A 27087-nucleotide genomic window follows, 5' to 3' on the forward strand; every position below is an offset into this window, starting at 1 on the left:
CAAGTTTCTCACAAACTTTGTACAAACCCAAAATCTTTGATCATCTCATCAAAGTGCATATTCCAACTCCGAGATGCTTGCACCAGTCCATTGAAGGATCACTGGAGCTTGCATACTTGCTAGTATCATTAGGATCGACAAAACCTTCTGGTTGTATCACATACAATGTTTGCTCAAGGAAACCGTCGAGGAAACAATGTTTTGACATCCTACGTGCAATATTTCATAAATAATGCATCAACAACTAACATAATTCTAACAGACCTTTAGCATCGCTACGAGTGAGAAAGTCTCATCATAGTCAACTGTTTGATCTTGTCGAAAACATCTTTGCGACAAGTCGAGCTTTTCTTAATAATGACTTATCACCATCATCGTCTGTCTTCTTTTAAAAGATCCAATTTTTTTACTCAATAGTCCTATGACCATCAAGTAATTCTTCCAAAGTCTACACTTTGTTTTCATACATGGATCCTCTCTCGGATTTCATGGCTTCCAGCCATTTGTCGGAATCCGGGCCCACCACTGCTTTCTTCATAACTCGTAGGTGCATTGTTGCTCAACAACATGACCTCCAAGACAGGGCTACCGTACCACTCTGCAGTAGTACGTGACCTTGTCAACCTACGAGGCTTGTAGTAACTTGATCCGATGCTCGATGATCACCATCATCAGCTTCCACTTCAATTGGTGTAGGCGCCACAGGAACAACTTCCTGCGCCCTGCTACACACTAGTTGAAGTGATGGTTCAATAACCTCATCAAGTTCTACCACCCTCCCACTCAATTCTTTCGAGAGAAACCTTTCCTCGAGAAAGGATCCGTTTCTAGAAACAAACACTTTGCTTTTGGATCTGAGATAGGAGATGTACCCAACTGTTTTGGATATCCTATGAAGATGCATTTATCCGCTTTGGGTTCGAGCTTATCAGACTGAAACTTTTTCACATAAGTGTTGAAGCCCCAAACTTTCAAGAAACGACAGTTTAGATTTCTCTAAACCTCAGTCTATACTGTGTCATCTCAACGGAAATACGCGGTGCCCTATTTAAAGTGAATGCGGTTGTCTCTAATGCATAACCCATAAACGATAGTGGTAATTCGATAAGAGACATAATAGCATGCACCATACCAAATAGTGCGTGGCTATGACGTTCAAACACATCATCACACTATGATGTTCCAGGTGGCATGAACTGCGAAACAATTTCCACATTGTCTTAATTGCGTGCCAAAACTCGTAACTCAGATATTCATTTCTATGATCATATCGTAGACAGTTTATCCTCTTGTTACGACGAACTTCACTCCGAAACAGAATTGAACTTTTCAATATTTCAGACTTGTGATTCATTAAGTAAATACTCTAGTATCTACTCAAATCGTCATTTGAAGTAAGAACATAATGATATCCACTGCGTGCCTCAGCACCCATTGGACTGCATACATCAAAATGTATCACTTCCAACAAGTTACTATCTTATTTCATCTCAATGAAAACAAGGCCTTGCTCATGTGGTATGATTTGCATGTCACTAGTGATTCAAAATCAAGTGAGTATAAAGATCCATCAGCATGGAGCCTCTTCATGCAATTTATACCAACATGACTCAAGCGGCAGTGCCACAAGTAAGTGGTACTATCATCATTACCTCGTGTCTTTTGGCACCAATATCATGAACATGTGTAACACTACGATCGAGATTCAATAAACCATTGAAGGTGATTATTCAAGAAAATAGAGTAACCATTATTCTCTTTAAATGAATAATCGTATTGCAATAAACACGATCCAATCATGTACATGCTTAACGCAAGCACCAAATAATAATTATTTAGGTTTAACACCAATCCCGATGGTAGAGGGAGCGTGCGACGTTTGATCATATCAACCTTGGAAATACTTCCAACACGTATCGTCACCTCGCCTTTAGCTAGTCTCCGTTTATGTCGTAGCTTTCATTTCGTGTTACTAATCACTCAGCAACCGAACCGGTATCCAATACCCTCATGCTACTAGGAGTACTAGTAAAGTACACATCAACATCATGTATATCAGATATACTTCTTTCGACTTTTGCCAGCCTTCTTATCTACCAAGTATCTAGGGTTGCTCCGCCTCAGTGACTGTTCCCCTTATTACAGAAGCACTTAGTCTCGGGTTTGGGTTTAATCTTGGGTCTCTTCATTAGTGCAGCAACTTTTTTGCCGTTTCACGAAGTATCCCTTCTAGCCCTTGCCTTTCTTGAAACTTAGTGGTTTTACAAACCATCAACTATTGATGCTCCTTCTTGATTTCTACTTTCGCAGTGGCAAACATCGCGAATCACTCAAAGATCATTTTATCTATCCTTGATATGTTATAGTTCATCAGGAAGCTCTCACAGCTTGGTGGCAGTGACTTTGGAGAACCATCACTATCTCATCCGGAAGATTAACTCCCACTTGATTCAAGCGATTGTCGTACTCAGACAATCTGAGCACACGCTCAACGATTGAGCTTTTCTCTTTACTTTGTGGACAAAGAATTTTGTTGGAGGTCTCGTACCTCTTAACAAGGGCACAAGCATGAAATCACAATTTCATCTCTTTAGAACATCACTTATGTTCCGCGACGTTTCAAAACGTCTTCGGCGCCTTGCTTCTAAGCCATTAAACATTTTGCACTAAACTATCATGTAGTTATCAGAAACGTGTATGTCGGATGTTCACAGCATCCACAGACGACGCTCGAGGTGTAGCACACCGAGTGGTGCATTAAGGACATAAGCCTTCTGTGCAGCAATGAGGACAATCCTCGGTTTTACAGACTTAGTCTGCAAAGTTTGCTACTATCAACTTTCAACTAAATTTTCTCTAGGAACATATAAAAACAGTAGAGCTATAGCGCAAGCTACATCGTAATTCGCAAATACCATTAGACTATGTTCATGACAATTAGTTCAATTAATCATATTACTTAAGAACTCCCACTCAAAAAGTACATCTCTCTAGTCATTTGAGTGGTACATGATCCAAATCCACTATCTCAAGTCCGATCATCACGTGAGTCGAGAATAGTTTCAGTGGTAAGCATCTCTATGCTAATCATATCAACTATACGATTCATGCTCGACCTTTCGGTCTCATGTGTTCCGAGGCCATGTCTGCACATGCTAGGCTCGTCAAGCTTAACCCGAGTGTTTTGCGTGCGCAACTGTTTTGCACCCGTTGTATGTGAACGTTGAGTCTATCACACCCGATCATCACGTGGTGTCTCGAAACGACGAACTGTAGCAACGGTGCACAGTCGGGGAGAACACAATTTCGTCTTGAAATTTTAGTGAGAGATCACCTCATAATGCTACCGTCGTTCTAAGCAAAATAAGGTGCATAAAAGGATTAACATCACATGCAATTCATAAGTGACATGATATGGCCATCATCATGTGCTTCTTGATCTCCATCACCAAAGCACCGGCACGATCTTCTTGTCACCGGCGTCACACCATGATCTCCATCATCATGATCTCCATCAACATGTCGCCATCGGGGTTGTCGTGCTACTCATGCTATTACTACTAAAGCTACATCCTAGCAAAATAGTAAACGCATCTGCAAGCACAAACATTAGTATAAAGACAATCCTATGGCTCCTGCCGGTTGCCGTACCATCGACATGCAAGTCGATATTATCTATTACAACATGATCATCTCATACATCCAATATATCACATCACGTCGTTGGCCATATCACATCACAAGCATACCCTGCAAAAACAAGTTAGACGTCCTCTAATTTTGTTGTTGCATGTTTTACGTGGTGACCATGGGTATCTAGTAGGATCGCATCTTACTTACGCAAACACCACAACGGAGATATATGAATTGCTATTTAACCTCATCCAAGGACCTTCTCGGTCAATTCCGATTCAACTAAAGTTGGAGAAACTTGACACCCGCTAGTCATATTTGAGCAACGGAGTTACTCGTAGCGATGAAACCAGTCTCTCGTAAGCGTACGAGTAATGTCAGTCCGAGCCGCTTCGATCCAACAATACCGCAGAATCAAGAAAAGACTAAGGAGGGCAGCAAAACGCACATCACCGCCCACAAAAACTTTTGTGTTCTACTCGAGAAGACATCTACGCATGAACCAAGCTCATGATGCCACTGTTGGGGAACGTCGCATGGGAAACAAAAAATTTCCTACGCGCACGAAAACCTATCATGGTGATGTCCATCTACGAGAGGGGATGTGTGATCTACGTACCCTTGTAGACTGTACAGCAGAAGCATTAGTGAACGCAGTTGATGTAGTGGAACGTCCTCACGTCCCTCGATCTGCCCCGCGAACTATCCCGCGATCAGTCCCACGATCTAGTGACGAACGGACGGCACCTCCGCGTTCAGCACACGTACAGCTCGACGATGATCTCGGCCTTCTTGATCCAGCAAGAGAGACGGAGAGGTAGAAGAGTTCTCCAGCAGCGTGACGGCGCTCCGGAGGTTAGTGATGATCTTGTCTCAGCAGGGCTCCGCCCGAGCTCCGCAGAAACGCGATCTAGAGGTAAAACCGTGGAGATATGTGGTCGGGCTGCCGTGGCAAAGTTGTCTCAAATCAGCCCTAAAACCCCACTATATATAGGCGGAGGAGGGGGGAGCCTTGCCTTGGGGTCCAAGGACTCCCAAGGGGTCGGACGAACCTAAGGGGGAAGGTCTCCCCTTCCCAAACCGAATTCTACTTGGTTTGGAAGGTGGAGTCCTTCTTCCCTTTCCCACCTCCTTCTTTTTTTTCCTTTTCTCTTTGATTTTCTTCCCAATGCGCATAGGCCCCTTTTGGGCTGTCCCAGTGAACTCCCGGAACCCATTCGTCATTCCCGGTACATTCCCGGTAACTCCGAAAACCTTCCGGTAATCAAATGAGGTCATCCTATATATCAATCTTCGTTTCCGGACCATTCCGGAAACCCTCGTGACGTCCTTGATCTCATCCGGGACTCCGAACAACATTCGATAACCAACCATATAACTCAAATACGCATAAAACAACGTCGAACCTTAAGTGTGCAGACCCTGCGGGTTCGAGAACTATGTAGACATGACCCGAGAGACTCCTCGGTCAATATCCAATAGCGGGACCTGGATGCCCATATTGGATCCTACATATTCTACGAATATCTTATCGTTTGAACCTCAGTGCCAGGGATTCATATAATCCCGTATGTCATTCCCTTTGTCCTTCGGTATGTTATTTTCCCGAGATTCGATCGTCAGTATCCGCATACCTATTTCAATCTCGTTTACCGGCAAGTCTCTTTACTCGTTCCGTAATACAAGATCCCGTAACTTACACTAAGTCACATTGCTTGCAAGGCTTGTGTGTGATGTTGTATTACCGAGGGGGCCCCGAGATACCTCTCCGTCACACGGAGTGACAAATCCCAGTCTCGATCCATACTAACTCAACGAACACCTTCGGAGATACCTGTAGAGCATCTTTATAGTCACCCAGTTACGTTGCGACGTTTGATACACACAAAGCATTCCTCTAGTGTCCGTGAGTTATATGATCTCATGGTCATAGGAACAAATACTTGACACGCAGAAAATAGTAGCAACAAAATGACACGATCAACATGCTACGTCTATTAGTTTGGGTCTAGTCCATCACATGATTCTCCTAATGATGTGATCCCGTTATCAAGTGACAACACTTGCCTATGGCCAGGAAACCTTGACCATCTTTGATCAACGAGCTAGTCAACTAGAGGCTTACTAGGGACAGTGTTTTGTCTATGTATCCACACAAGTATTGTGTTTCCAATCAATACAATTATAGCGTGGATAATAAACGATTATCATGTACCAAGAAATATAATAATAACTAATTTATTATTGCCTCTAGGGCATATTTCCAACAGCAACCCACCCCGGGGAAGCCCATAGGCCTTGGGGGTGGCGCACCAGCCATTGGTGGGCTGGTGGGACAGCCCAAGAGGGCCCTATGCGCCAAGGATAGAAAATCAAAGAGAAAAGAAAAAAAAGAGGTGGGAAAGGAGAGAAGGACTCCACTTTCAAATCCTAGTTGGACTAGGATTGGAGGAGGACTCTTCCTCCCCTTGGTGCGCGGCCCTTGGGGCTCCTTGAGCCTCAAGGCAAGCCTCCCCTCCCTCCTCCTATATATATGGAGCAATTAGGGCTGATTTGTGACAACTTCTCAAAGGCAGCCCGACCACATACCTCCACGGTTTTACCTCTAGATCGCGTTTCTGCGGAGCTCGGGCGGAGCCCTGCCGAGATCAGATCACCACCAACCTCCGGAGCGCCGTCACGCTGCCGGAGAACTCATCTACCTCTCCGTCTCTCTTGCTGGATCAAGAAGGCCGAGATCATCGTCGAGCTGTACGTGTGCTGAACGCAGAGGTGCCGTCCGTTCGGCACTAGATCGTGGGACGGTTCGTGGGACGGTTCGCGGGGCGGATCGAGGGACGTGAGGACGTTCCACTACATCAACCGCGTTCACTAACGCTTCTGCTGTGCGATCTACAAGGGTACGTAGATCGGAAATCCCCTCTCGTAGATGAACATCACCATGATAGGTCTTCGTGCGCGTAGGAAAATTTTTGTTTCCCATGCGACGTTCCCCAACATGATGTTCCATCTCGTGTAAAAGGATTAGCCACCAGTTTCTCAAGCATACCCGAAGGAAACTCAAAGCAAATATTTTCAGTAGGTGCAGCAACTTGAGGAGCAATTCTTTGTGCTTCCGTTCAAGGTGAAGATACCCCGAACAAACCCCTCAAAGGATTAGTATCCATAGTGACAAGTGACAATAAATTTCAGCAGACTATATGAATGTTTCCTTACCAAGTTCCACTTACCAAAGGCGCTTCACTCCTCGGCAACGGCATGAGAAAAGAGTCTTGATGACCCACAAGTATAGGGGATCAATGGTAGTCCTTTCGATAAGTAAGAGTGTCGAACCCAACGAGGAGCAGAAGGATCTGACAAGTGGTTTTCAGCAAGGTAAAATCTACACGCACTGAAATTGTCGGTAACAAGTGATTGTGTGGTGAGATGATTCGTAGCAAGCAACAAGTAACAAAAGTAGCAACGGTGCAGCAAAGTGGTCCAATCCCTTTTGTAGCAAGGGACAAGCCTGGACAAAGTCTTATAGGAGGAAAAACGCTCCCGAGGACACACGGGAATTTCTGTCATGCTAGTTTCATCATGTTCATGTGATTCGCATTCATTACTTTGATAGTTTGATATGTGGGTGGACCGGCGCTTGGGTACTGCCCTTACTTGGACAAGCATCCCACTTATGATTAACCCCTCTCGCAAGCATCCGCAACAACGAAAGAATAATTAAGACAAAGTCTAACCATAGCATTATACTAGTGGATCCAAATCAGCCCCTTACGAAGTAACGCATAAACTAGGGTTTAAGCTTCTGTCACTCTAGCAACCCATCATCTACTTACTACTTCTCAATGCCTTCCTCTAGGCCCAAATAATGGTGAAGTGTTATGTAGTCGACGTTCACATAACACCACTAGAGGAAAAACAACATACAACATATCAAAATACCGAACGAATACCGAATTCACATGACTATTTTTAGCATGACTTATCCCATGTCCTCAGGAACAAAAGTAACTACTCACAAAGCATAATCACAATCATGATCAGAGGTGTAATGAATAGCATCAAGGATCTGAACATAAATTCTTCCACCAAATAATCCAACTAGCATCAACTACAAAGAGTAATCAACACTACTAGCAACCTTACAAGTACCAATCGGAGTCGCGAGACAGAGATTGGTTACAAGTGATGAACTAGGGTTTGGAGATGAGATGGTGCCGATGAAGATGTTGATGGTGACGAGTCCCCTCCGATAAGAGGAGTGTTGGTGATGACGATGGCGACGATTTCCCCCTTCGGGAGGGAAGTTTCCCTTGCAGGATCGTCCTGCCGGAGCTCTAGATTGGCCTGCTCAAGTTCCGCCTCGTGGCGGCGGCGAAACCACGAAAAAGCTCCCTTCTGATTTTTTTCTAAACGAAACCCTCCATATAGCAAAAGAGGGGGCAAGTGGGCCAACAGGGTGCCCACAAGCCCCCATGGCGTGGCCTGGGGGGTGGTCGCGACGTGCAGGCTTGTGGCCACCCCCTGGCCCTCCTCTGATACTTCTTCGGCCCAGTATTTTTTATATATTGGAAAAAAATCTCCGTTGATTTTGACGGTGTTTGGAGTTGCGCAGAATAGGTATCTCAACTTTGCTCCACTTTCAGGCCAAAATTCCAGTTGCCGGTATTCTCCCTCTTCATGTAAACCTTGCAAAATAAGAGAGAAAAGGCATAAGAATAGTACCGTGAAGTGAAATAACAGCCAAAGAAGCGATAAATACCAACGTGAAAACATGATACAAAATGGACGTATCACCGCTCCCTTGAGTGGTACTGCTGGTGGCCACTGAAAACAAGCGCCTTGCTGCTTTCACTTTGCACAGACAAGGGGAAATGAAGTGGAGCTCCAAAGAAGCGAAGGAAAGGTGGTGCAAAAGAACAAATGTGTACGTGCTGATTCCACCCTAACCTTTCCGAAGCGGACCCCTCTTAATAGTACGGCTTTCCTAAGACTCAAATCCACCGAAAAGAAACGTAGAAAGCAACAGCCCTCGAAAGACTCCGAGGAGCACCGAATCGTCTTGTGCCTAGACATGAATTATCTGAAAAGCTCAATGCACATGATTAGTCTGCACAAGCATTGTCATCAATCACCAAAACCACTTAGGTAGAAATATGCCCTAACAATATGCCATCGCGACTTACATTCACGAAGGACTAGCCTCACTTGGGTAGATCTTTGCGACATAGGTGATCTCCTTGCCCTTACAAACTTCTTGGTTTAACTAAACACAATGTGGAGGCTCCCTAGAGACACCTAACCAATCTAGGTGTCGCTGATGAACTCCTTGCTCTTGTGCTTCAAAAGATAGTCTCCTAAACACTCAATCACTCTCTCATGGAATTTGGCTTGGTAGAAGAGAAGGATTGGGTGGAAAGCAACTTGAGGAGGCTATAAACCAAGGATCTTATGGTAGGAATGGAATCCCTTGATATCAACACATGAGTATGTGGTTCTCTCTCATAAAATGAATGGTGGGAGTATAGTTGCATTTTGATGGCTCTCTTGAAGAGTAGGTGGTGGTGGATGGGTATTTATAGCCTTCACCAAAAATCCAACCGTTACAACTTTTGTGCACAATTTGGTGACACCGACATAAAATCTCGGTGGGACAGACTAGTGCAAAAGGTTCCAACTTTTAGCTTTTCGGTGGGACCGAGCGAATCTACTCAGAGTGACCGATTCGTGATGTCTTAAGTTGTTTCCAAGTCTTGGTAATTCCGATCAATTCGTCTTGGTGGTTTCGAGATGACATCAACCGATTACAACAACTTGGTCACTGCACTTCAGTGAGACCGAACGCCATCTCGGTGTGAGTGAGTTTCTAGGGGTTGGTTCTGGCTCTGTCTATGTTAAAATCGATGGGTCCGGATAGAAACTAACTGGTGGGACCGAGTTGACTTTTATGGTTTTGGACAAATGATTTGAGAATGTGGTTAAGGGTATATGGTGGCAAACATCTAAGAACTTGAGCACGTGAGTCATCATCAAAACCTCATCCCTCTTAATAGTATTGGATTTCCTCTAGATTCAATGTGATCAAATGTAGAGTCTTTGAGATTTTGCCAATGTGTTTCCTTAGCATCATGAGGGGTCCACAAAACCATCCTAGCTATGGCAACCATTGAACTTTTCCTGAAACCATCTTTAGTGGTCATTAGTTCAACGAGTTATATGTTGTGATGAATTACCAAAAAACACCAAGGGATAGGATGCACTTTCAAGGAGCATGGCAGAGCTGGTATCATGCCTGGCATGGACGAGGCCAAACACCATGTCATTCACCGTCAACAATGGCGGAACCGCATCCGGTTGATGAAGAAATATGCTCGATACGCGGAGCTCGGCGAGTCAGTGGCCAACCTGTCCGCGTTCGTTAATCAAACCGAGGAAAAGTGAAACATGGGAGTCCGCCGCTGCTTTGGTCCGAGGAAGGCCACACAGGCGAGTCGCCAATTTCTTGTCCTCTCTCACGGACCGCCATTGTCCCCCCGCCCCAAAAACAAGCACGAATATGTGCTTCACGAAATCGGATGCAACCCTTCCACTTTGGATAAAGCACCCTCTTACCACTCCGGCAAGCGGCGCATCCGGAGATAGGTAAAGAGGGAGGAATATACCACTTCGGCAGGCGACAATAATGTCATGGCAGCCTAGTCATCTACAAGCGGAGGGCCCCTATACTTTTGCGGACGCACCCGATGGCAACATCGTTCTGGTCCTCAAATGACTCCACTTGCAAACCCGACCCCTATTTTTGAAATCTCAAATCCATTCAAACACACGCACGTCAATCATCATACACAAACATTGAGTAGCACATACAAACATTGTCCAAACTTAAAATTTGATCATAGTGCATAATTTAAACATAAAATGCATAGTTTAGTGTGTGTTTTCCACTGTGGATCCACATATGTTCCACAAGATCATTGAGAAGTTGTATCTACAACAGTTGATCTTGAAGTTGTCGATGCATCTCAAGAAAGTTGGCAATATGCTCAACCTCTTGTTTCGATAGGCGGGCCTAAACTTTGGGCTTCTCAAAATCGCGTGGGTTGCCCCTTCGGCCTCATCCCTGATAATCATGTTGTGCAAGATTACATAACTTGTCATGGGTTGCCGAAGTGTCTCCGCTTCCAACATCATTGCAGCTCCATGACCAATACCCCAACGAGCTTGGAGCACTCTGAATGTCGCCTCCACATACTTCCTAGCACCTCCTCGTGCTTGTGCAAAGTGACATTTTTCCTACCTTGATGATCTGATATAGTGTTCACAAATGCCGCCCATTGAGGGTAGATACCATCGGCAAGGTAGTACCCCATGTTATGGTTGTGCTTGTTGATGGTGTAGGCATGACAAAGCTTTCCCATCACAAAAGTCACTTGAACAAATGAGCTCATTGGAGCACATTGATGTCATTGTTAGAACCAGGTGTGCCGAAGAAAGCATGCCAAATCTGCAAGTCCGTTGATGCCACTTCTTCAAGTATGATGGTGGTTTCTTTGGTGTGACCTTGGTACTGCCCATTCAAACCTCTTGGATAGTTCTTTTATTGCTAGTGCATGTAATCAACTGATCCGAACATACATGGGAATCCTTGTGATGCTCCAATTGTCAACATTTTTTCTCTACCCTTTCGAGTTGGTTCTCTCATGTACACTGGTCCAAACGCCTTCACCATGGTGTGTGCAAAATCCACCGTGGTCTTCAAGCATGTGTTCTCTCCTATCCTGATTTTTATATCAATTGCATATGCAGACTTACCATAAGCAAGCATCATAAGAGCCATCGTGCATTTTTGTTGAGGAGAGAAGGAAAGTTCGCCACAACAGTCCTTCCTTAGCTTGAAGTTATTATCATCCTTCTCGACGGTAGTCACCAGACGCAAGAACAAAGCTCTGATCATCTGGAAGCGATGTTGAAAGAAACCTTCATGGTATTTTGGGTCTAGTGTGAAGTAGTTCGTGTTCAGAAGGCGGGCGTCGACGATCCTATACTAGGAAATAACTCTTCAGCCATTTAGCGAACCCTTGAAGTTCAACACGTGCTGCTCTTCCTTCATCATTTGTACTTGAATGGTCATCATTTCAACATCTCCGTCACCCAAATCCGACCATTCAATGAACTCTTTGTTTATGAATTCATCAATGTTCGTGTTTCGTAGCTATCATTCAACGATGTATCCATCAGTGACCTGCAAATGATTAAAACAATAAAAAACTGCTCGAACATTTCGTAGAACACACACAACATGAGGTGTATATCCGGAGGAGATGGACGTACATGATGGTGTACGGTGGCGGCACATTCGGAGGCGTTGTGGGTTGTGGACGACAACGAAGCAACAACAAGGGGGAGCTACAATAACACTTGTGTGGACGAGACGGAAAAGAGAAAAGGAACATGTCAGCTCGGCCAAGAAGGGGTGGCTTCAAACGATTTAGTGTGGCCCTTCCGGCCAGTCCTACATGACAAACACGTATGAGTGTACCCATATGTGCCCTACATATGAGCATGGCAAGGGGATTGTCGGTCCAATCGGTCGTTTGGGTTGGATTTGACTCGTGTGATTGAATGACATTTTTTGTTCGAAGAAGGACTGGGCAGACATTTTAAAAGTTTGGAGTGTATGGCCTCCGGTTGTAGATACTCACATCATTGCAGTGTGCCCTAGAGAGCCCATACGTGCCCTCGTGTCATCTTCATCTTCATAGTTCCTTTTTCATATTTATGGATCAAAACAAAATAACAGCGATATTCACCTGACGTTGTTTACACTGGTCGGTCGGTGCAATTGCAAGTGTGAATGCAACGAGTATGATAAATAAATATCCCTTTCTTGGTATATAATCGTGGTTGTCGTGCCGTGATTAGGCCAGCAGACCCTCACCACACCGTCATCACCACACCACATACAAAAACATAATCTCGTGAACAAAATAAGATTGTTTTTCCAACAGAAAAAACTACTCAGAGAGAGAGAGGTGGGGAAGGTCAAGCCGAGAGGAGACGCACAGATCCCTCCCTCTCCTCTGCACACCTCTCCTCTCCTCTCTCCCCCTCGACGCGGCAAAAACAGGGAGGAGAGAGAGACAGACAGAGGGAGGGAGGGAGCCCGAATCCCTGCGATCTCCCCTCCCGGTCGGAGGATCCGGCGATCAGCCATGAACGAGAAGGCCTCCGTCTCCAAGGAGCTCAACGCCAGGCACAAGAAGGTCCGTCCCGTCGCCACTGTTCCCCCCTTCCCCTCAACACCATCATCGTTAGATCGGAGCCACGCGCTGCTGCTTCGAATGGACCGGGAATCAAACGAGAGCCGACGGGACGCGCAGCTCCTCTTTTCGGGCGGGATTCGGGATCCGCGACGGCGTGGATCTGCGATTGGTTTTGCGGTTCCTGATGAGGAGCAGATCCGAGCTTTCCCCTCGCCGCGTTTTGATGACCGAGAAATCAAGAAAGTGGACGCGGTTGCTAGTTGCGCGTTAGGTAGCTCGATCAGACAGCCTTGTCCAAGTGAGTTGACAGATGGAAATCGCCATTCGGCGGTTTGATTGTAGATTTCATCGCTCCGTTGCGGATTTCCGTCTCTTGGGTGGGATTATAGAGAAGGTGCAATGCTTGCTCATATGCTGCTTCATAGTATCTGTTGCTCATATACCTTTGGGGCACAAAACTTGAGTAACACCCTCCTGTTCGATAGAGTAGTAGCACTCTGTTATGTGATGTAGTAGCACTCTAGTATGTCCACGGTACCAAATAAGGGCAAGCATGACGTAGGTCCCGTCAAATATCACTTCAATTTGGTGCCTCCTATATTTGTGTGGCACAAATCGTGGAACAGAAGGGTTATTACATCGTGTAAGTAATCTCACTGGCTATCTTTGATGTAACCTGAGCCAAAAGGAAGCGACAGCATGTGTGCTTGTTATGTTGCAATCAAATATTTCTGTTCCGTGTGTTACTCATGTTTGTCGTGTAGTGCTTATGACCCGTCGTCATTCTTTGTCTACATTTATTTCCAGATATTGGAAAGCCTTCTGCGGTTGCCGGAGAACAGAGAATGTGCAGACTGCAAATCAAAGTGAGTGGTCCTATGCAATTGGTTGTTTTGAACGTAGCTATTGATGGGTCGGACAAAATTTATGTTATTGATAGATTTGACATGGCCTATTTTGGTAGGCAACTGTTTGATTCATGAATTGGACATTTCAGTCGTCAGTTCCATTTGCTAATCCGTGTTATGCTTATAGAGTTAATGCTATAGTAGTTATTTTATGCCTTACCTTGTGTTTCAAGATTTAATATCTTAGGTTGGCCTATACTATGCACGTGGGAATAGATTTATTGTGTTGATGCATCATTAGTCCTTGTATCTAGAAAGGTGACAACTACAAATCTGTGGAGAAAGATGTTGAAATGATATTGTTCAGTTATAGTTACCTTTTAGTCTAGTCTTCTCCCTCTATCTCCGTTCGCATGTGTGGATGCTTTGAGTTCCATTTCTATGCATTCATTGCGAATTGAACACTTGTGCTCACAATTCTTGTTCTAGTCACAACAATTGCTAACACTTTGCCCATGCTGCAGGGGTCCTCGATGGGCAAGTGTCAATCTTGGGATCTTTGTATGCATGCAGTGTTCTGGAATTCATAGAAGCCTTGGGGTACACATATCAAAGGTCAGTCATTTGCATTAGTCAACTGCTTCTTTTTCCGACTCCACTCTCGCTGGAAAAGCTATGTCTTCATTTAGTTGTTTTGACAAGACTTAGTAGAAGCCACAATGGTGATGTCTGGCATGAGGCGAACAACGTTTCAGGACAATTTGGGCATGCTAGGGTTCTTGAAATGCCCAACGTCTTAAACTCATTGCCTGCTAAATAGGTAAATTGAGTTGATGTAAGCATATCATAATACAACCCAATAAAGTGGTCATGCTCCAGAACTCAGTTTCTGTGGGTTAGCTTAGCCCCGTCATACCCCACAAGGAAAAAATAAACATTGTAGGCCATTCTCTTTTTCATGGATTTTGAGTATTCATATGCCTATGTTTCTGTTACTTTGGTTTTGTAGCATTCCAGTATGATTGTGTTGAGCAATGTTGAAGTGTATATGTGGATTGCCTAGCCCTTTCCATCAGTTCGGACTTTTGGTTGCATTGGCTACTTGGCTAGTGCATGAAGCTTAACATGGTATCAGAGTCTAAGGTCTTGAGTTCAAATCCTGGCTTTCGCAACTTATGCAAAAATTGCTGCCCCCCCCCCCTTTGTCCACGTATAGGCCTCTTTTGAGCCATACCTCTGAGTCTATCCACGTGTTGACTTTCAGCATCACACGTGAGAGGGGGTGTTGAAGTGTATATGTGTATTGCCTGGCCCTTTCCATCAGTTCGGACTTTTGGTTGCATTGGCTAGTGCATGAAGCTTAACAAGTAGAAACCAAAATAGTGTACTTACCAGGAGAGAACATCAACAGTTCTTTAACTGTTCCTTATGTTCAGTTCTTTATGGCATAACTTTTCTTACTTTCATCTTGTCTGCCGTATTATGTACATTTGAGGATTATGCAACATTCAGTTTTTATTCCATTCCTACAAAACATTCCTTCCTGATGCAGGTAAGGTCTGCTACTCTAGATACATGGCTGCCAGAGCAAGTTGCATTTATTCAATGTATGGATTACTCTCTCCTGAAATTTATAAATGAATTTTTTGTTAACAAAACTATGATCTCATTTCATGTGATAATCGTATTCATGTCCTTGCAGCTATGGGAAATGAAAAGGCAAATGGCTATTGGGAAGCAGAGCTGCCCCCTAATTATGACAGGGTTGGGATAGAAAACTTCATCCGTGCGAAGTATGATTCATTCTTGCTCTTACTGTGTAGCATAATTTGTTCTCCATACTTTTCAAATATGTAGTAACATAATGTCTGAAATATAGATACGAGGACAAGAGGTGGATACCAAGGAATGGGACATCAAAACTGCCCTCTGCTGCTCGAGATGAAAAGAGCTCTGAATCTCTGGCCAGTCATGCTAACAGGGGTGGGCACGCTCAAAAATCTTCATTTGAGCAACACCGTGTTTCACCAGCTGCTACGAGAAAAGCTCCTCCAGTGTCTTCTAGGATGCACACGCAGGTAACCCTTTTGCACCACCAAAGGCTTTTACTAGGCAACTATTAATTTGTTGGCACCTGGCCTTGACGGCCTTGGTATTTGTTTTCCTTCATGATGAAGTGTTGAAAGATAAGCACTCCTTTTTGAACTCAAGCTGAATAATTCATGTTGCAAAATTCTTGTTACTATGTACGTTAAAAAATTATGGGTTATTATCTGTTGCAAAATTCTTGTTACTTAAGTAATACCAACCGACAACCGTCTAAATATGTAATCTTGAATGAAGAAAGACATGTAAGCTCTCATATAGGGTGTGTTATATGCATTTGATCACATCTACTTTAAGTAATCTCGGGGACTCTGCTTAGTTTTTTGTATTCACTATATCCCATTGAACAAAATTTTCTTCTGTTGATAACCTTGATTTTCGATCTGGAAAATAGGCATCACCTCAGCCAAAAGCAGAACTACCAGTTCCCAAGGTTGCTTCGCCTCCTCAGCCAGCAAAATCTCCTGCTAAAGTTGATGTGACACCCCCAAAAGTTCATCAGCCATCAGTTGCACCCCCTCCGAAAGTTGACTATGCCATTGACCTCTTTAACATGTTATCGATGGACGGAACAACTGAGAAAGAACCAGAGTCATCTTCCCACGACGATAATGCTTGGGATGGGTTCCAGTGTAAGCTCTTACGAGTAATTTTTTGAATGAGAAATTATTCTCTTGTCATGAGCATTGCATGGTGTCTATTTTCTACACTTAGTGGAGATACCATTTTGTTTTTGGATTGCCATGTCAATTCGTTTTGCATTCCTCATGGATATTAAAATTATTCAGCTGCAGAACCAGCACCTAACTCCGAGAAAAAGGATACTGCTAAGCCAGTAGAAAGTAAGGCCCAGTCTACATCAGGAATAGAAGACTTATTTAAAGACTCTCCAACTGTGACAGGGTCTTCAGCTCCAGTTGCTTCCAAATCAAACCCACAGACAGATATCATGAGTCTGTTTGAGAAGGTCAGCACAAGCACTCCCCTCGCTAATATGTTTATTTGAAATGGCTCTGACCACAAGAGCACATGTAGGCTCTACCTAAAAGAAATACTTGTTTTTTGCAGTCGAATATGGTATCACCATTTGCTATCCATCAGCAGCAGCTTGCTTTTATGACCCAGCAGCAAGCTTTACTGATGGCTGCTCTTAAATCTGGAAATGCACCCCAAATGGTTCCGGGGAATGCACCCCAAATGGTTCCTGGAAATGCCAGTGTGCTAAATACTAACGGTTCCAGTGCCCCTAATGGAAGCTTGCCTTCACATAGCTGGCCAAATTTAGGTTATCAAAACCCTGCATCAATTCAGGCAGCAGCACCACAGAATGGTGTCGCCAAGGTGACGACTTGTAGATAATATTTAGATACGGCCATTATAGTGTTATTAGTTATATTGTTTGTTTCATCTCCCTTTTTATTTGGTCTACTGTTTGGCAGGCTGGGAACAACAATCAGGACTTCTTTTCTGGAAACTTTGGTTTTGGTTCGCCCAGGTAAGTTATGTTGTCTTTATGAGTTTGTGTCGGTTCATACTTAAGCAATACTCCTTCCGTTCGTAAATATAAGCCTTTCTAGAGATTTCACTAGAAGACTACATATGGAGCAAAATGAGTGAGTCTACACTCTAAAGTATGTCTATATACATCCGTATGTAGTTCCCTGATGAAACATCTAAAAAGACTAGTAGTATTTAGGAACAGAGGAAGTACTACATATGAAAACAGATATTACATTTTGTTTTCTGATGGCACTTGCGGGTTTGCAGCGTGCCAGCAAATGGGGTCACAACTGCAAGTTCTAACAAGAGCACATCGAGCCCTACCTCTTCTACTACCATGCCCTCTCAATCAGGCAAAGAGTACGATTTTTCCTCATTAACTCAAGGAATGTTCTCGAAGCGATGAATGGCTTGGAATGCTTGGAAATGGATGAGAGAGGGGCCTCCATTGGGCGATAAGCACGGCAGATTTAGGAGAAGGTTGGGGGCGCTTGTACACTGTTTTACCGAGGCAGCTTTGCCAATTGTGGATACATAGTTACATCACCTTGTGGGCCAACAAGTGCGGATATGGCAGAAAACTGCTCATGTTGTTTCCTACAGCTGAATAGTCTCATTGTTACAGCGATGCCAAAAACTTCAAACAGAGGATTCCTTTGTGGGCCTGTTGGAACTTTTTTCTCTTGTTCAGGGTGTAGTTGCAATACCATATATCCATTACTTTGTATTGTACGCCAATAATTTTATTCTGTTGTGTTCCACATATGTGATTGTATTGTTGTGGCTTGCCCTTTAAATGCACTGAATGCTGTTTTAACTACCTTTAGTTTTTGCATGTGTTGGTTTTTTCGGTCTGGCTGCACATGATACAAGATTTAGACGGTTCTTGCCCATTAAATTAGTTTTTTGGTTAGTACGGTCTGTCTGCACACGATACAAGATTTAGACGGTTCTCCTCGTCCTCTAAGAAGAGTAGCATATGTGAATCCCTCCTTGAAAATGATCAACTATCGGTACTTGTGATGTACTAAGTATTGAAATGTACATTTCAGCAATATTATTTCTGCCAAAAATAATCAACTGTTGGTACTTGTGATAGACCGATGACATAAACTTTGATATCCACGATAAATGATACAACTACAAAATTGCTGAAACATGTTGGGACGTACAGCAAACATCAGCGCTGCCTGGCCAACCTCCAGTGTCCCAACAGCAACACGTTGGCAAACCTGAAGCAATATTTCAAAAATCACACCGGCGTTGTTGATCCGTTCCAAGTACCAGTATTATTTCATTCCAAAATAGAGTTACAAACTTGCAATCAGGGAACTGGAGGACATACCAGTCAAGGCGGCGACAGAGCTTTGATTCGCCAGGAGGAGGTTTCGCCTGCCGCAGGCTGATGCGCTCTCAGCATCTTCGTGTAATGCTCAAGGGTATGCGCATTCTCGTCCATCTTGTCGGTAGACATTGTATCCTCGGCCAACTTCACTGCAGCCACCTGCGATATTTCAAAATTGTCCCCAGCGAGCTGCACCTGACGGGCGACATCTTCTTTCCCCAGCTGTGTTAGAACTACAAGCAGGCTTTTAAGCTCCTTTTGCGCTCCAGTGGCCAGAGACATCCCCTTGAGATGCTCCACAAGTGCCATCTCTTCCCCAGGACTGCACAAACAGTGCTTCTAGTGAGTCGACAAGATAAACAGACAAACAGGCTTTAAAATAGTACACTTCCTCCGTAAAAAAAACGTCTTACATTATCGGACGGAGGGAGTACAAAACACAGCATTGGGTGCAATAATCTGATAACAAGAAAACAGAGTTGCCTACCTTCCAGCTCGTATCTTGCCACCTTTCTTTTGACGTCTTGACCCACGTGACTTGCTGGCGCTGCTAGATATGACAGACGCACTCGATTCCTTTGTTGATCTGTCCACACAGCATTCGGAAATCATATTAAATAAGGAAGATGGGATTGGAAAATTAAGCACAAGGGCTGGGCAACTTAAAGCGGCACAGTAACAAACCTCGTGGTGTATGCACTCATTTCGCTGAAGCTAGAGCTCACTTCTGAAATGTTGTCGTCTTCGACATCCATAAATCGGTCCTCTGACTGTAGTTTAGCTGCGAGAGATAATCTCCTCTGCCGCACAGCGACGTAGCGTGCTAGATATTTACCCACCTTCAGCAATCCTTCCTGATACTCAGATATCAGCAATGCAGCGCACTCCAGAGCTGCATCTTTAACAGTATCAACAAGATCCTGCCTGCTGTGCATATAAGCCACTCTAAGGGCCTCTTCCCATTCTCTTGCCATGATGTAGCAGCCTACACCTCTATCAACATCTGAACAATACTCCAGTGCGATTGTGGCAGCATCTCCTGGCTTCCCGAGTGCTTGGAACTCATCACATAGCTCCTGTGCTAGCTGAAGAATTTCTTCCTTTGTGAAGTTCAAAAGGCCTGTAACAGTGAACACACCTCTCCAGTCCCCACAGACATGATAAGCTTTCAAAGATTTCTGATATGATGAGCAGCATTGATAAGTTATTGCAGCTTCTCCAAAGCATTTCTCTTCAAAAAGATGGTCACCCCATGCCTCAAGAATTTGATGTCTTTTATCTGGGTCACTAAATAACTGGAGCCCCAGTGGGAAGAGCTGAGGGTTCGAATTAAGGAGTTCCATGCAGTCCGCATGATACTCATTACCAGCAGAAACAATGTTTCTGAGAGCACTCTCATATCTTGCAAGTTTCAAATCTATTGTGTACCTCATAATAGCAGGAGGTAGGCATTCAAGACCCTTGAGAAAAGGAAGGAACTCCTTTGGATCTTTTTGGGAATTTAAAGCAACTATAGCAGCAAGATTCAGATCATATAGTCCCAAAGCAGCATTAAAAACAGCTTCTGGTTCTGTTAACCAAAGCAAGTGCTTCAAAGACTCTTCAGCAGATGGGTAAAGCTTTCGCCGGCCGTCATCACCCCCATGAAGTTCCAGTTCTCGAATGACTTTAATTCTATTTAATGCTTCTTCCAACAATGGAGGTTCGCTACGCGCCAAAGTGGTCAATATGCACAGTTCTCTTGACGAGCTTTCTTCTGTCTGTTCCTCAAGGGCTTTTCGGACTGCCATCAGTACGGATGTTACTTTGTTCTCTGAGAAGGCGCCATGCAGATTTTCACTATCCATTGAGCTCGAGCACTGCTCAGGAAATGATATGTAGGCCTCATACAGTTTGCTGCTGACATTCTCATTCTTAATTGAGCAAACAAATTCAGTGATATGGCTGAGGTTATTGACTTCTTGAACAAAATCTGTTGCTGACTTGATAAAAGCTTTCCATCCACAATAATCAACCAACATATTGAAATCTATCCGATGGCGTCTTACCATGTCCATTGCATCTTTGAAACGCCTCTGGACCAGTGCCTGAACAATTGCAACAAGGACCAGTTTTCTAGGGTACATACACTCTAAGTTACCACGGGTTGTTTGAATTATGACAGCCGCTTCATCACCATGGAGAACACCAATCAATTTTGCTCCTTTTTCCCACACAGTGATATGCTCTTTGCTTGGCTTTGCTCGAGGATGGCTGTTAACATGGCTATCAATTGTCACTTGGCCGTTTTTAAGTAAAATGTCATTGACGTCCACAATGAATAAAAGATCCTGCTTAGTAATCACAAGCAAGTGGGTCACAACCTGCTCAGTAGCTCCATAAGAACTGGAATAGAATGTGAAGCTGCTGCAGTTGTTGCTCAATAACCTTTTACCCAGGTGCAGTTTACAGCTGTCATCAAGTCCAAGCAGAAGGGTTCGAACCACACCCTTTTCATGGCATGGAACGGCAGTCATTGAAGTACATGATGTTGGAAAATCATAATCAGGGCAAAGATCACCGCTTTGTATTGTTGCAGTCATTCTCAACTCTGAACAGTATTCAACAATCTTTCCTCCACTTAACTGGATAAAAGCTGAACCTCCTTTTGCTGGGTTTCGGGAAACTCCAATAACAGGACCCTCCAGAGGCATTCTCTTTGATACTCTAGCTTGCCAACCAGATGAACTCACTGAACCTGGCAAACAGTCCTCGGAACATACAAGTTTAATCTCATTGACAAAGAACAGAGAATCATGTTTTTCTTCGAAGTTACCAGCTTCACTGGACCTCATGGGTGTTGAAGAGCAGTAATCACTGCAGCCACAGATACCAATTAAGGTACGTGTATCTATCCAAGTGAGATGCATAGAATTATTCAAACTGAAGTCACAATGGCAAGGGTCAACAGTTATCCCATTGCCCTCAAATTCTTCCCATGTATCTGCTGCTGGAAATTCCACAACACATAAGCTGCCATTTGAAAGATAAGCAGTCAAATGGTTCTTTGAGTTCTTGGATACAAAACAAACCTCATTCACTGCACAAGGAAATGCAAGATGGAACAGAGACATAGGGGGTGGCATGAGGCCCAAATGGAGCGGAGTTACAAGGATACGGGGGCCATCAATAACTAATGCAACTGAAGTTTCACTGACAGCAGTAGTCCATGCAAACCTGTGTGCGATGACCTCACCTTCCAGTGTCCAACAAATGAGATGCAGTGGTTTTGTCGGGTCCCAAGAGAACCTCACCCCCTCTTTCTTTGTGTAGCGCAGTTCTTGTTTCAAATACCAGCGATTGTTGCTGCAGGACCATATTTTAATAACATCATACTGGCCACAAGAAACTAGAGCAGCTAGGAGTTCAGAGTTGCAGTTCCATTTTAATGCTTCGATGACAACCTCTGCTGGTTCTTCAATAGAAAAGTAGCTTCTTTCTAAGCCGTTCTTCTCATAAAATACAATGAGAGGGCACTTTCCCTCTGTTTTCCTGTCATGGGCAGTGACAACCTTAGCTCCGCTTGGCATCCAGTCTAGTGATTGTCCCATGAAATTCTTGGTGTCTGAAGAAGAATGAACCTTTCCAGATTCACGCTCCCAAATAGTAAGTTTTTTAGGGCTACCATCAAAGCCCCCAAGGGTAGCAAAATGTTTTCCATCACCCCTCCAAGAGACACAACTTTGGATCTGGCCACCAGAACTATTGATCTCGCATGCAGAAGCACTCTAGGAACAATGATGTTAGAATGGAGAAGGTATAAAATCACTTCTGTGTATATACATATTAGACCATTCATCATGGTAACATGCATTGACTACAAATAAAGCAGTAGATAATAATCATACACTCCTAATTCATGGAGATCTATGGGAGATGTGTTCCAGCAGTAATTAATTAAATGCGGTGTGTTTTACAACAACAACAACAACCAAGCCTTTAGTCCCAAACAAGTTGGGGTAGGCTAGAGGTGAAACCCATAAGATCTCGCCACCAACTCATGGTTCTGGCACATGGATAGCACGCTTCCGCGCATCCCTGTCCATGGCTAGTTCTTTGGTGATGCTCCAATCCTTCAGATCTCTCTTCAGACTTGGAAAAACACCAGGATCTGGCACTAGGAGGTCCTCTTGCAATATGTTTTCCCAACTCATACCATTCTACCATGAGACCCACTAAAACATACACACTAAGAAACCACACCACATTTCTCTGTTTCAAATCCAAAAGTCCAGTACCTTCCTACAAATTAGTGAATTAGGAGGGGAGGGTCTCTTTTGTGTAGAAAAATAAAAAAGCAGGGCAATCTTTCAAACTTGCATCTGAAATGTGAAATATTTATACAAAGAGGAAGAGATGAAGACAATGCATCAGAGTTGGTTATCTAATTGGCTAGTCAAACATGAGGTGGTTCATAGAATTTTGGACTTTGATCACTGAGGAACAGAGACTTCACAAATAAAAGCAGGGTATTGGGATTCCATTGCTGTCATTTTATATATATATGGTTACAATTATTTATGCTCCCAATGTGCTAATGATGTAGCACCTGGTGGATCTTTAACTACCGTGTATCATCTTACGAGAATACAATATGGTATAGATAATCCAGAAGAAGTCTGCATAAAAGTCTTTGCCCAAAAGGATAATCCTAGAATTCCATCTGTCTTCTGGATTTGGAGAAGTGCTGATTTTCAAGAACGCGAATTTTATGATATGGTGGGAATCTCTTATGATAATCATCCGCGCCTTAAATGTATCCTAATGCCTGAAAGTTGGGCTTGCCCTTATGTAAGGACTATGCAACCCCTATTTTTTACATAAAATACAAGATGCTCATGGAACGGTCTAATCCCTGCACCCATTATATGTAACCACACTGAGTACACCACATGTTTAGTCAGATCTGATATAGAAAACTTACTTGAGGGTCAATAGAAGTCTCAAACAGTACTTCCCAATCATGTGTCATGACGAGCAGTTGCCCCAATCCAGTTGTTACAGAGAGAAGGGCCCCGTCAGGACTAGATGCAATAGTCTTGACACCACCCTCTACTCTTCCTACAACTTCAGTTGTTCTTTCCTCCACGTTATACAATAAGAGACACCCGTCCAATGAACCAAGGAGTAGAGACTCCTTCTCCATCAGATAATCCATGGCAACTATGAAATCTCCAGGCTCGAGAAGAACCTCCCCCACATCTGAATCCAGAGTGGTTTTACTCCATTGCAGAGGTCGCTGTGGAAAAGAAAGCATGGCAATCAATAAAACAGGAACACGAGCTCTCAACATACAAACACATTTTCTAGATTGAAATGCATTCCTATATAATTCCTATATACTCCCTCCGTTCCTAAATATAAGTCTTTTAAGCAATTTCACTAAGGGACTACATACAAAGCAAAATGAGTGAATCTACACTCTAAATTATGTCTATATACATCCGTATGTAGTCCTCTAGTGAAATTTCTAAAAAGACTTATATTATGGAACGGAGGGAGTACTAACAAACTAGTTTAGCATTACCATGATAAATCGAAATATTCTGATTTGCTGTGTAAACATTTTTCAGAATTTAAGCAGGAACCCGCAGTCGCAATAGAATGGAATGGAATTCATGAGTTGAGGATCCGTACCTGGGTGGGGACGAGGAGATGAACGGAGTAGATGAAGTTGGCGGCGGAGACGAAGAAGGCACGGTGGCGCTCGGCGTCGATGGCGGATACGACGAGGGTCTCGCCGTCGAGATGGAGTTGGAGCTCCTGCACGATCCTGGTCACAAGCTTCAGATTCTTCATCTCGCCTCCTTCCCCTTAAATCGCTCGCGGCGGCGCCGATCGAGGACGGTGAGGACAAGGGACCTCCGGTCGCGGCACAGGGCGTCTGCAAGCGAGGGCGGCGATCTGGGTCGGGAGGGGGAGATGCTGCGGGAAAAAGAGCAAGAGAGGAGGGCAGGATCGAGGGCGAGCCGGGGGGAGCTCGCCGGAGTGACGAGGCGCGGCGGACGGCGGGACGAAGGCGCGGGTGTCTAGGGTTTGAGGGTTTTTGGCAAAAGCGTCCAGTTTAGGGTGCGATAAGAGGAACTGGCCCGCTTTGATCGAGGCTGTCCGTGCACAATCCAAGGGCCACTGTTCAACATTAGAGAAACTACCTCAAAAGTTTGCAAGAAAGGGCAAGTCCAGTTTTTTTTTTTAAACGGCAAGTCCTTCTACTTAAATGAGGTCAACCACTTGGCAAGAATCGCACCACCAAGTTCGCTCCCCATATCCTCCTTCTCCACCCTTTTGATGCAATCCGACAAGCGGGAAGAGCAATTCTCCGGCATAATAGTCGGCTCGGTGGCCCGCCGAATACCAGTGAGGCGGCTCATTGCTTCACCTCCCGCGCGCCTGGCCCGACGGAGCAAGCTGCCGCTCCAAGCGGGGCGTGGTTCAGAAACTCACCGCTCCAAGTTAGCTCGCGGAGGAGCGGCGAGTTGCTCCAAGCCGGCACGGCATGGAGCACGGCGGCATGAGAGTCGTCGCTATCGTCGACAAGGCCACGTCATACCACGCCTTCCGTGCTTGCGGTCGCGCTATCCATCGTCGACGCGCCAATAATCGCACCCTGTCGACAAATAAAGAAGCCGGCTACACGGAGATTGACGAGTTAGTGGTCGGCGCGCCCGCGTCCGTCACCAACATCGAGGGAAAGTAGAACACGGGAGGCCACCGCCGGTGTGTCATCGGCTTGTACAGGTGATGACCTGCCCGGTTCGTTATCTTTGGCCAATGGCAGCCCCCGTCTGGGCTCCACGGAAGCGTAGGAGCCCCCCTTCCCCTCCGGCTGAAGTATCAGCTGACGGTTCCACTCCGATGAGCAGTGTAAGTGGAGCATATCCGTGTTGTGGGAGTGGAGCTTTGTGCGACCGTACGTGCACATACTTTTACCCTTTTAGTGAAAATATGTTCAAAGTGTAAACATTTTCGTCTAGTTTGTATGAAATCCATCATGTTTATATGAAGTCTGGATGTGTTTGCACAAATTTCGTCCGGTTGGTTCGAACCGTTGTCAAAATGTATGTGGCTACGGTTGGATAGCGGCCTCCCGCATCCATGTCCGCGGACTGGTCCACCTGTCCGCAAAGGGATGAGGAAGGAAACCTGCGGGGCGCCGTTGAAGATGCCCTAACATGTCTATTGTGTCTAGGTTGTGTCTATCTATAATCTATAAAGTATTTGTGCCATGTTTAGAAAAAAATGGTTTTGGTGGACCTTTTTATGATTTTGATTGACTAACTTATTGGCCTAGTGTCGAGTGCAAGTTTTTGTTTTTTGGCTATTTTTGTTTCGCAGAAAATCCATACCAAACAAAGTCCAACTGCCACGAAATTTACGGTGATCTTCAATGGACAAAAATATATCCATGTTCATAACACGAAATATACATTTAGGGACAATGATCTCTTTAAATTACTTTGTTTGGACAAAAGTATATATTATTGATCTTCTATGGACAAAAGTATCTATTATTCAAGTAAACAAAAATGTATATTTAGGCAGAATGATCTCTTTGAATGAATAACTATATTGCAATAAACACAATCCATTCATGTACATGCTCAACGCAAACACCAAACAACATTTAAGTTTAACACTAATCCCGAAGGTAGAGTGAGCGTGCGATGGTGATCTTATCAACCTTGGAAACACTTCCAACACACATCGTCACCTCGCCTTTAGCTAGTCTCCGTCTATTTCGTAGCTTTTATTTTGAGTTACTAACACTTAGCAACTGAACCGGTATTTAATATCCCGGTGCTACTCGGAGTACTAGTAAGGTACACATCAATAACACGTATATCCAATATACTTCTGTCGACGTTGTCAGCCTTCTTATCTACCAAGTATCGAGGGCAGTTCCTCTTCAGTGACTGTTCCCCTCATAATATGTAACAGCCTAGATGTTTTCTTTCCCTTTTTTAACCCCTTTCCTCTTGTGGCACTTGTTGAACCATGTATGGAAGTTATGAAGAGGTTATCATTTCATGTGGCCATCATTCCATGTCATCATTTTGCATCATGGCATTCTTTTGCATTCATTGCACTCCTTACTTGTGTTGCTAGTGTTTGGTCCATCATGGAAGTGCTAGTGCCCATATATGTGTTTGGGTTGAGTGTGGAGTTTACAACCTTGCAAACCCTCAACCCATTAGTTTAACTTGTGTTTTAAACTTTGCTTGATCCTGTTATAAATTTTTTAATACTTTAGAGGATTTATTTGTGAATGTAGAAGTGGTCCTCATTTTTGTTTTGGGCCTTGGGTTAATGGGGTTTTAAAGCAAACAACAACATCTAATTTCTGTTTTAGGTGTGA

At 44.1% G+C, this 27087-nt stretch overlaps 2 protein-coding genes across 2 annotated transcripts; one reads left to right on the plus strand and one right to left on the minus strand.

The window, feature by feature from the left end:
• The first annotated feature begins 12628 nt into the window (after positions 1–12628).
• LOC123425687 (ADP-ribosylation factor GTPase-activating protein AGD5) lies at positions 12629–18167 on the plus strand. The gene is made up of 11 exons (XM_045109396.1): positions 12629–12893; positions 13701–13759; positions 14266–14356; positions 15294–15348; positions 15444–15534; positions 15621–15819; positions 16242–16479; positions 16636–16814; positions 16916–17188; positions 17287–17342; positions 17615–18167. The coding sequence occupies exons 1-11, from the start codon at positions 12843–12845 to the stop codon at positions 17751–17753; spliced, it is 1431 nt and encodes a 476-aa protein (XP_044965331.1). The 5' UTR covers positions 12629–12842; the 3' UTR covers positions 17754–18167.
• A 214-nt stretch (positions 18168–18381) lies between these two features.
• Positions 18382–24788, minus strand: LOC123425686 (elongator complex protein 1). The gene is made up of 6 exons (XM_045109395.1): positions 24369–24788; positions 23656–23970; positions 19377–22459; positions 19180–19278; positions 18693–19014; positions 18382–18579 (listed from the first exon to the last, which is right to left on the minus strand). The coding sequence occupies exons 1-5, from the start codon at positions 24528–24530 to the stop codon at positions 18696–18698; spliced, it is 3978 nt and encodes a 1325-aa protein (XP_044965330.1). The 5' UTR covers positions 24531–24788; the 3' UTR covers positions 18382–18579; positions 18693–18695.
• Positions 24789–27087: the final 2299 nt, after the last annotated feature.

This window comes from Hordeum vulgare, chromosome 2H, assembly GCF_904849725.1.
Source record: "Hordeum vulgare subsp. vulgare chromosome 2H, MorexV3_pseudomolecules_assembly, whole genome shotgun sequence".
NCBI lineage: Eukaryota > Viridiplantae > Streptophyta > Magnoliopsida > Poales > Poaceae > Hordeum > Hordeum vulgare.